Source organism: Gossypium raimondii, chromosome 5 (assembly GCF_025698545.1).
Source record: "Gossypium raimondii isolate GPD5lz chromosome 5, ASM2569854v1, whole genome shotgun sequence".
NCBI lineage: Eukaryota > Viridiplantae > Streptophyta > Magnoliopsida > Malvales > Malvaceae > Gossypium > Gossypium raimondii.
In genome coordinates this window covers 25,422,384-25,433,137 of record NC_068569.1, presented here as the reverse complement: position 1 = coordinate 25,433,137, position 10,754 = coordinate 25,422,384, and the positions used below count along the sequence as shown (strand labels likewise).

Here is a 10,754-nt window from a genome sequence, read left to right as displayed (position 1 = left end):
ATATGTATATATATATATATACCTATCTTTGCGTGAAGTAGCGCTATTTATTATTTTCATTTTTAATTATTCATTAAATTTATTTTTAATAAAATTATATTATAATGTATCATCAAATTTTTAATAGAAAAGTCTTATCAAAATAAAAATAATATCTATTTATTAAGATTAATAGAAATAAACCTTTTATAATAATAATATGATGATATATCAGTTCATGATAAGTAATATTATAAATAAATTATTTTATAATAATATTGATGATTTAATCTGATGGTGATTTATTACAAAATTAAAATATCTTAACTGATGATATATTATAATAATATAATTCTAATTTCTTATTATAGTATTTTATTTATGAAAATATATTAATTCATGCAGAGATTTATTAGTTATTTTAATATATTTTTATCAATATTATAATAAAGATAATTAATAATATTGTCAGGTATTGAAATAATTAATTAAGTAATGATCCAGTCTCCCCTTCCCTTTCTTATCTTTTTGTTTTCAACAACTTACGATCAAAACCACATTAGAGAGTAAAAATTTAATAAGGTATGAGTAGTAGTTTAATGGTTAAAACTTGCTTTTTCCCACTATGATGCATGTGTTTGAGCCACCTAAAACTCTCATTTTTTTTATATTTTCGGCAGCAGGGGTAAATTTATCATGCAGCCCCTAAAAATTTAAAAATCTTAACTATTTAGTCCCTTTCCCCGTAATTATACTAAGATTATGTTTCTTTCTTCATTCCAATTAGAAATTTGCTCTCCTATTTGGAATTTGCTCTCCTATCTCTATTTCTTCTCCCTTTCCTTTTTCATCTTCTTCTTTGCAAAATAATTTCTCTCTATTGTTGAATTATTATTGTTTTTCTTGAATCAAAGTCAATCTCTATTAACTCGTTTTCCCACTGAAATCATAATTATCATTAGAAACTCTCCAATCTTTGCCAAGAAGCGGTAAGTAAGCCTCAAACCTAGAAGTTTGATCTTGAATCTTTATAGATTTTCTATATAATGATAATATTGCTATTAATTAAACAATCTTTCGATAATATTGATAAATCTTGAAATCAATTGTTAATTTGTGTGAATATGTCGTTTGAATGACCTGTTTTAGGTGTGTCGGACCAGATTTGATCGCGAAGAACATTGCCCGGGCTTCCAGTGAAAGGTGTCTATTCTTTTACAAGTGAATCGGGCAAACCATGCCTCAAAATAGGGTCACACGGCCAACCACACAGTTGTGTCTTCACTGTAGCCTAATTTTGCATGTTCCACATGGCCACGACCGTGCACTTCCTATTTTACAGTTTTACCTAGAATTTTTGTAAAATGTTCAATTTAGTCCCTACATGATCCTCGAACTGCTTTGGAATTTTATCTCTTTCAATTGAGCCCCTGATATTATGAAGTATGTCGAAACCCATGATTTGATTAACTAAATTATTTATATATATGCATGATATGTAATTAGTACATGCCTTCTGTGACTGAATTACTGATAAATTGTTACTGATACTCAAATCATTGTATTATTGATTGTATGAACAACATGCCTACTATTATTGATAAACCAGAAACATGACATACATGTTTACTGCTTTTGTTAATCTGAGTATATGATGAGCATGTCTGCTATTTTTGTATTGTACTGTTAATAACATGACATACCGCATTACATGGGATAAGACGCTTCGAAAGGAGGAAGTACTAGCGATTTATCTGCAAACACTAGTGGTTTATCCACAAACTGGCAACTTTTATCTGCAAACTTGTCGTGCATTCACAACCTATTGGTAGTGTATTAACCTGCAAACATTGATAGTTTATCCAAAACTATTGTTAGCAGCTTTTATTTGCAAACTCGTAGTGTATTCACAACTACTGACAACATATTAACCTGCAACTCTTGTGGTTCATCTACAAACTGGAGTGTCCAGGATATAAGAGTTTTGGGGAACTCTTTCAGTGAAATGTAGCGGTGGGGTAAGACCTTTTTCTTTACTGTTAAACTGAAATTGCATTACATTGGCAATCATAAACATGCTCGAATGAATTGCCAATTACCATTATACTATGATTGTTACTGTACTGAATATTGTTATTATATGCTTCGTTTATGAATTTGCACTGATTTTCTTGTGATGGAGCTCACACTGAGCGTCATAGCTCACCCCCCTTTAATTTTCATCCTTACAGATAACCCACCAGGTTAGGATGCGAACACGGCATATAAAGGGTCTCAGCTCGGTTTTTATTTATAAAATTATTTTAGGCTCATTATTTGGTTTATTTTGTTATTTAAAGACTATATCATTTTATTTAAAACTTTGGATGAGACTTAGGATTTGACTTTTATTTTATAGCCTGCATGACATTTAATTCGATTTTAGGACAACGAAATTTTGAATAGTGATTAACTATGCATGAACTCTGGGTTTCATTAAAAACATAAACTATTATCACTTTTTCCGCTGCTAAATATTATTTAAGATTTTGAATAATGAAGGATTAGGAAATTAGCTAAGTTTTTAAAAAGAAGAATAAGACATCGTTACATACTTAACCTAAAACCGGTTTCTTGATATCTTGCGAGTTTTTATGAAAATAGACGAAGTTTTCATCTAAAAATAAACAAAAAATGATTGTTTTATAAACTTCGATAGCTTACTGGGTCATCTCGGTGACTAATATAATCTTCCGAATTCAAGTGTAATGTCTAGGCCGAGTTGAGGAGATTACAAATATTATGTAATATATGAAAAATAATTTCGTGAATTAAATATATATTATTTCTTATTAGATAAATTACATTTATTTATGATAAAAGCATAGGTTTTCTGAATTATATTATCATTATTGATGTTATAACTAAAATTATATTATAAAATCTATTTTATGAATTATATTCTTTGATAAAATATATGAAAATTATCAATATTTTAATAAATATTTTAATTAAAATAGATCATTAATAAGATATATTAAAATATTTTTAATTATATATAATAATTTATACATATAGATTATTATATTTTTATGATTTAATATTTTTATAATTTCTTATTATAATATATGATTTATGATAATATATTAATTCACGCCTGGGTTTATTATGAATTCATATTATTTATCTTAATTTATACACATATAGATTATTATATTTTTATACTTTTTATTATAATATTTTAATTTATGCACGGGTTTTATGAAATTATATTATTTATCTTCATTGATGATATAATCTATAATTTTAGGAGGCTTAATATTTTGTGAAGTCACAATAATAATCAAAGCATCTTCAACAATTGTCTAGTTATTTTATTATTATCGTTAAAACCTTTAATTCATAAAAGTAGTTAAAATATGAAAAATATAATTTAAATTTTTTATAACTATCACTAATTGAATGTGTGAAGAAAATATAATTTAAACTTATGAAGATAATTAAAATATGAAAAATATAAAATTTAACTTTATCAGATAAATAAAATTATAACCTGTATTTATAATAATTTTAATTTATTTAGAATTATTTATAAATTAAATTTAAACAAATAAAAATATATTATAGTAAAATTTGAATGAATGGGAAATATTATTTACAGTATACAAAAGCTATGATGAACCCTATCAGCAATACCCAGGAACGCGCTGGTGACGTTGAATGTCTCGAAAGACCATGTTGCGGTTTATGTCGGAGAAAGCAACAAGAAGAGGTTCTTGATTCCAGTATCTTTCTTGAACAATCCTCTGTTTCAAGACTCGTTAGATCAAGCCGAGGAAGAATTTGGGTTCAACCATTCGATGGGAGGTCATACAATTCCATGCAATGAAGAGCATTTCATTGGGGCTTTTGATTTTGTGCCCTTAACCTTTTTTATTTTTTGATTGACACCCTCAACATTACGATTTTTTCAAAAATCATTCTACTTTTAACGGTCAACTTAATCAAACTGTAGGTCAACATAGTAGCCCATGTGGCATGCCACATAAGCGCACGAAGTCATAGATGAGATCATCTATTTAATAAAAATTTTCTCTCATTTTCTCTCTTTCCTAACAACACTTTTTTTCTTCAAAACACATGGTTATTGGCATTTTTTTCTCATTTTCTCTCTTGCCAAACACCATTTTTCTTATTCAAAACATATGGTTGGCTCATTTCATCTACAAGAATCTCCATTACCATGATTATAATCATGATTTTGTGCAATTTTTGTAAACCCACACCACACTTTCAACTTAAAATCTTTGCTTTTTTTCCCACTGTCGGCTGCCATTTTTCCCTCTCATTTTCTCTCTTGTCAAACACCATTTTTCTTCTTCAAAACACAAAATTCTTGAACATGTTCTGTTGTTCATTGATCTTCATCTTCAAAATTTTCATTCTTGAACATGAAGATTGATTAAACTTGATGATTGCTTAAGCTCATCAAATTAACACCCTGTTTCGAGAAATACAAGGAAAGGGGATTATTGGATTAGCAAGCATTAAATATTAATGTTGTACTACTATGTTTCATGATTTTAGTCTTTAGATTCTCTTCATGTGTGTAATAATATTCAACAGGCGAAAGTCTTATGCGAGATTGTGGTACATAGAACCACCCAGACTATGTCCGCCAAAACTGCTACCCTCAGGTACAGACAGAGCTACCAATTCACGCATGCGTGTTGAGTTTCATTTTATAAATATTGTACTCTGTTTTATAAACTTATTATCAATTTGACCCTCACATAGAAATGAAGTTGGAAGCGATAGGTATGAGGAATGAAGAGGAATTGATTGGATTGCTTGCGGTGCAGAAAAAGCTGAAAGATTAACCAGTGTTCCACAGCCATCATTGTAAATAGATATCGAAACAAGTTTCTTAAAATCGTGCAGCATATTATTTCATGATATTGTAATTATAGTATACCCTGTTTCCATTATGCTGGACGAATTGGTTAATCTATATAAAAAAAATGATTTGGATTTTCTCATCAGTTGCTTTTATGATTGTTAGATAGAAAGTAGTAATAAAATAGGAAAGTGAGGGATGGAAACAGAAATAGGATAGTAAAACAGGGATGGTTTGGAGGTTAGGTACTGAAGAAGAAAAATGGTGTTTTGAAGAAGAAAAATGGTGTTTGGCAAGAGAGAAAATGAGAGAAAAAAATGGCAAGCCGACAGTGGGGGAAAAAACAATGATTTTAAGTTGAAAGTGTGGTGTGGGTTTACAAAAATTGCACAAAAGCATGATTATAATCATGGTAAAGGAGATCCTTGTAGATGAAATGAGCCAACCATATGTTTTGAAGAAGAAAAATGGTGTTTGGCAACAGAGAAAATGAGAGAAAAAAATGGCAAGAGAGAAAATGGCAAGAAAAAAATGGTGTTATGAAGAAAAAAAGTGGTGATTGGCAAGAGAGAAAATGAGAGAAAAAATTTTGTTAAATAAATGGCGTCATCTATAACGTGGTGCGCTTATGTGGCATGCCACATGACTACTATGTTGACCTACAATTTCATTAACGGTCAACTCACATTGATTGTTAAAAATGAATTGATTTCTGAAAAAATCGTAACCTTCAATCAAATAATAAAAAGGTTAAAGGCACAAAATCAAAAGCACCCAAATGTTGAGGGTTTTTTTTGGAATTATGCCTTTATATAACTTCTAGCTTTTATTTTGCCTTCTAAACTAATTGAATTTTTGACTGAAATTAAACAGGGACCGCGCGAACGCAGGCCACCACTGCCACAAATTATGACGTAGGCTCTCCTACTTTGAGGAGACCTTAAGCAAGCGCCCTTCTGAAGTGCAATGGAAGTCGCTTACCTAGGCCATGCGAGTACTAGTTGAATTTCTCATTTCACTGACTACAAACAGGTTGCAAATCAGGCAACAAAACAAACGCAAGGAAATACTATTTTTGGTAAATTTGCGGTTATTAATCCTTTACTGACATGAAAATTAACATGTTATTTTCCCTGTTATCACAGTAAAGAAAATATGAATATATGGTGTGCAAGGTTTCAGAGTACAATTCCTTAATATTCCATAGCAGAAAATAGCTTCAACCGCATTGAAATGAATCTCAGATAGCAGACAAAGCATTCATTCGAAGATGGAACTCTCAGAATTGTTGCTTTCAAAGGAAATCCAAATAGGAACCAAAATTTTGAACCCTTAAAACTCATTAACAATTCTCAGTACTACACACTTACAGTGGAATATCAAACTGAAACAAATGAAAATCCCATGTATTTTAAGCAAAGATTGTTGTTCTTTCAATAGTAAGGAAGGTTTTTTCTACGTTTCTGGTCATGGCCTTTGGGTGTATATATAGACAGGAGACTGATTAGTGATTACAAAACATCAATTTATCAGTTTGCATGCATGAAAACTATCAACATGATGTACTTATCAAAACATGGGGTCTAAAAGGCGCCCCCCCCCCCAACCCCCCCCAAAAGCTACTAAATTTAGAAGATCCGCCCACTAATTTTCATATCCATATACCACTGGTGTTTTTGTTGCATGTTCCTTATGTCAGTGACTCTCAGTTATGGGGTTAGTTGAACAATTATGGAATGGAAATTATTTGCAGACGGAGGAAACTAATACAAGATATTTTATAAATATTGGCTAGGAATTCAAGCGATGCATCCATAAAAAGGAACCAATAATTACTTACTACTAGTTGGAACTTGGAGTTATCACAGATGTCCCAAAGATAATTACTTACTAGACAAAGTCCTTTAAGCTTACACTTCACCATGCATAAAACTTCAAGACCCTTCACTCCCATTCAGCATTCAAGATAAACTTGCAAATGCAAAGAAAAATGCAAACACAATAGGCTAACCTGAATAGTAGTATATTATTTAAAATAATGATATTTTGTAGATTAATATTTTTTTTTTGGTAAATAGATTAATTATTTTTTAATTAATAATATTAAAATTTTCAAATCATAATTAAAATATTTGTATTATTTTAACATATCATAATGTAATCATTATTTGAAATAATAACTAATAAATATTATTAAAATATATTAATTATTTTGTTCAAATGTAGTACTAATAAAAGATTCCTATTATTAAAGCATTTGAAAATATTGATATATTGTATATTCAACTTTATTTTATTTTCTTAATAGTCAATAAATTGACTATAAAATTTGTAAATAATAAATAATTAATATATAGAAAAAAAATATCAAGTACCGATTGAGTCTTAGCTCGATTGGCATTGGCATTATTGTTGGTGCAGGAGATCATGGGTTTAAGTGCACTAAAAAGCATTATCCTCCTATTTAAGGATTGGGGTGAAACTATGAGTAATTCTAGACATTGTATAAAAAACAATAGATAATGAATAATAAGCACAAATTTTGGATGAGTAGCCCGAATTATTTCTTGTTTCAACTTCTCCACGAACTCGATCCGTTTCGGTCCACCAAGTGTAATTGCAGAAAACTAAACTCACATACATCATACTTCAAAATCAATATGTGACTAGAGAATAAATGGGCAATCTTCTAAGATAAAAAAGAAACTGAAGCTTGAATGCATAAAGGAAATAATTTCTCGGCCTTTCTAAATCCATATGTTTGATGAGGTTCAACTTTGTGGTTTAGTTGTCTTGGAAGATGCTAACGGCAATTGGAGTGATGGAACTAACAACAGTTTTCGACCAGCTTGTTTAACCATCCGCTCACCTTCAAAACGAGTACTTGAAACTGTCCTAGTATACATCATCGTAGTAGAGCCCAAGATATCATCTCTGAATCCACATGCTTTGAAGAAGAACCTGAAATAAGCTATACATATCATGCTTTTCAAGAACAATTAATACAAATCATTTCATCAATGACCCTGCCAACGTAACCTCATATATATGTGTGTATATATATATATATATATAAATATTTCAATCCCAACTTTCCATGTAACCAAGCCACTGGTGTAGTAGCAACTGAGAAATGACTTATGTTGCTTTCAAGTCTTGGTTGACACTAGGTCAAGGATTCAAACCTCGACAACCCCCTTTCCCTTGATTATCTCAAGTTTCTCCATAACTTGTTTGCAACTAGCCTATATGATGATGTTTATTGAATGAGATAAACTATGCAGTTCAATGAAAGAATGAAAGCACCTATCTAATAAAATTGGTGTGAAGGTAGCAGAAGAAAGCCATTGAGCCAGATATCATAAAAACCAATCAGTAAGATGCCAGCCAATTGTAATACACCTGGCCAGCCCTTGTTAGAAGGACTTTGCAACATGTTTCAAAGCAAGAAAGAGAGGCAGCATACTGGTAAAACCAATAAAACCAGGGGGATATGAAACAGACTTACTGAGGACAACACATAGGTTATGACATTTCAGCACAATGACAAGAATTACCTCTCCTTTCTGGAACAAAGAGCAGCTATGTCATAAATATCTCTACTTGTGAGCATTCTGGAAGCAAAGGTAAGAACAAAAATGTTAAACTCCTATATATAAGTTCAGTAACTACCAGTATACATTTCACAAACTGCAGGTTAAGAATAAGGATTTAACAAGATAATGTGATCTCCATTGTGCAGTTCCTGACTCGGACTCCTGAGGCATTTATTTTATATTAGACAGCTAAACTTGAATAAATGCTAGAACAAATAGAATTTACCTGCTATTCAACTATAAGAATTATGATTCTGAAGCAGGTGACATGATACTCATTTCTAGAAGAAGCAGGTATGCATGCAAGCACTGGCTCTTGTTTAAAAGAAGACAATATTACAGTTGCATGCTTACATGGAGCAGGCATATATGTCGAGGGAAAATTTGATAACACAACTACTTTGGTTAAAAGTTTCAGAATTAGTAGAAACATAAGAGTAACAAACCTTACAATCCTTTTAACTATTATTGTCCCAATTCCCATGCCTTGTAAAGTAGGAACAACCTGGAATGCAGAAAACAACAATTATAAGAATATAAACAGTGATTAAGTACCAAATTAGAATTAGAGGTGTCCATGGGTTGTACAGTAGCCCGAATTTTGTATTTGAAAATAAAAATGAAGAAGTAATCACACTAATAAAAATGAGGGTACTAATCCAAAAGCCATATTACAGTCAATAACTTAGCCCTTTACCTTAAAAAGTACACACTCAAGAGTTGAGATTGATACTCCAAAAGTTTAAGGTTGTGTGATTGGCTTAAATCACAGAATGAATATCCAAGCATTGCTTCAAATATTCATGCTAAAGAGGTAGGCTGCCAAAAGATGTTGGGGTGCTAATTCAACCCATAATTGCCAAAGGATATTAGTACATAAAAAAGGATGGGAAGACAGGTACCATGACATCGTAGATGGATGCAGTCAATCCTAGATCAGAAACAGCACGGCCAAAGCCCACAAGCTGACCATTGGAAGGGTTGACAGGCATCACATTCTCCATCAAATCTCCTACAAGACCTGTTTTTATTTGCTCCTGCTGTTCTTGGCTTTGGTTTTGTTTAGTGGTGTTAGTCACCTTGGCATGCTGAGGTTTGCAGAAGACTGAAACAACCACACAACTGTGGGAGAGAGCAATGTGGAGCTTGTCCAAGTCCATGACTTCTTGAACTATGCCGGTGTGTGGGTCCACCTTAGGGAATCGGTGGCAGGAATGGTTGCAACAAGTGTACAGTTCACTGAGCTCTTGAATATTAATGTGTGAAGGGTCCGTTGATATGTAAATTGGCATCACCAGTGGTGGTGGTATTGATTTTAAGCCGCCGAACTCCCTTGAACTTAGGTTTGAGTTCTTTCTTCTACTGTTGCTGCGTATCCATCGCAATTCCATGGATTTGGATGGAAAAGCAGCACCACTACCACCTCTCTGTATTATCATTATCTGTGTAGAAGTGGTGCTAGAAATAGTAGTCCCCACCATCTCTTGTGTTGGATGACCTTACTCTTTGTCTATACATATACATGAAACGGAACAAGAACAAGTAAAAAAGAGTGTGGGCGCCTTACTGTCATAGTCTCCACAAATAAATTACTGCAACATTCATTATCAAATTGGATGAAAATCAAAGTTAGCTAAGAGAAAGTAATAGGTAGGCACCTGACAACAGCAATGACTAGTGCGCCGCAAACCTTGCCAATTTGAACAGCAGAAACGCCAAGGCCTCCAGCGGCAGCAAGAACCAGCAATACCAGTATGAAATAGTTACTGCTTATATCCTTTACAATTACAATTACAATTACAATTAGCGGTCGTTCTAAAACATAGAGTAGCAAGAAAAGAAATGCTAGAACAATTACTAATTCTTAAAAATAGCTATAGCAGTAGTAAATGAACAAATAAAAGGTACCTGGGTGACAAGGGGTCAAGTTAGGTCTGTGAGCAAGAGCTTCATTTGAGGTCCCAAGGCGACAGGGAGGGTCTTCAAGGTTGTGGTTGGCCTCCTTGAACTTGGCATAACCGGAGAGGGGAAACTTCTGTTGGTAGTTGAAGCTGGTGCACTGCAGTTGGGGTTGGGGAGTCAAATTATGGGATGGGATAGTTTCTGCTGACCTTGAGGGCTGACAGCTTATGAAGATGTTGGATCATCCGATCTCTTGCACAGCAGAGCTTCCAACTCCATGTTTGTTTCTTCTCTTCTACAAAAGATTCGTTCTCACTTGTGGCTGCTTTTATCTTACTTTCTTTTCTTTTTCTTTTTGGATCTTTTTTTTTCCCACAATTTCCTTTCATATATTTTATGCG

General features: G+C 32.3%; 1 protein-coding gene and 1 long non-coding RNA gene across 3 annotated transcripts; one reads left to right on the top strand and one right to left on the bottom strand.

Moving 5' to 3' along the window:
* Positions 1-4,113: 4,113 nt before the first annotated feature.
* LOC128041407 (uncharacterized) lies at positions 4,114-5,000 on the top strand. The gene is made up of 2 exons (XR_008196427.1): positions 4,114-4,655; positions 4,756-5,000. It is a non-coding gene; the product is annotated as an uncharacterized LOC128041407 (long non-coding RNA).
* Positions 5,001-7,356: 2,356 nt separating this feature from the next.
* LOC105770377 (uncharacterized) lies at positions 7,357-10,754 on the bottom strand. 2 transcript variants are annotated; one of them, XM_012591549.2, is made up of 6 exons: positions 10,360-10,752; positions 10,110-10,228; positions 9,354-9,961; positions 8,898-8,956; positions 8,413-8,469; positions 7,357-7,816 (listed from the first exon to the last, which is right to left on the bottom strand). In XM_012591549.2, the coding sequence occupies exons 3-6, from the start codon at positions 9,930-9,932 to the stop codon at positions 7,627-7,629; spliced, it is 885 nt and encodes a 294-aa protein (XP_012447003.1). In that variant the 5' UTR covers positions 9,933-9,961; positions 10,110-10,228; positions 10,360-10,752; the 3' UTR covers positions 7,357-7,626. The 2 variants fall into 2 exon arrangements, with proteins under 2 accessions (XP_012447003.1, XP_012447004.1); XM_012591550.2 differs by lacking the exon at positions 8,413-8,469 and having other exon boundaries at positions 10,360-10,754.

Bases quoted from the DNA above. Each gene is read 5' to 3' on its own strand.
- LOC105770377 (XM_012591549.2), bottom strand. From the start codon at position 9,932: ATGGTGGGGACTACTATTTCTAGCACCACTTCTACACAGATAATGATA. The intron at 8,957-9,353 runs GTACCTGTCTTC...TCTGCATTCCAG, and splicing joins CATCCATCTACGATGTCATG to GTTGTTCCTACTTTACAAGG. The intron at 7,817-8,412 runs GTAATTCTTGTC...AGCTTATTTCAG, and splicing joins CTTTGTTCCAGAAAGGAGAG to GTTCTTCTTCAAAGCATGTG.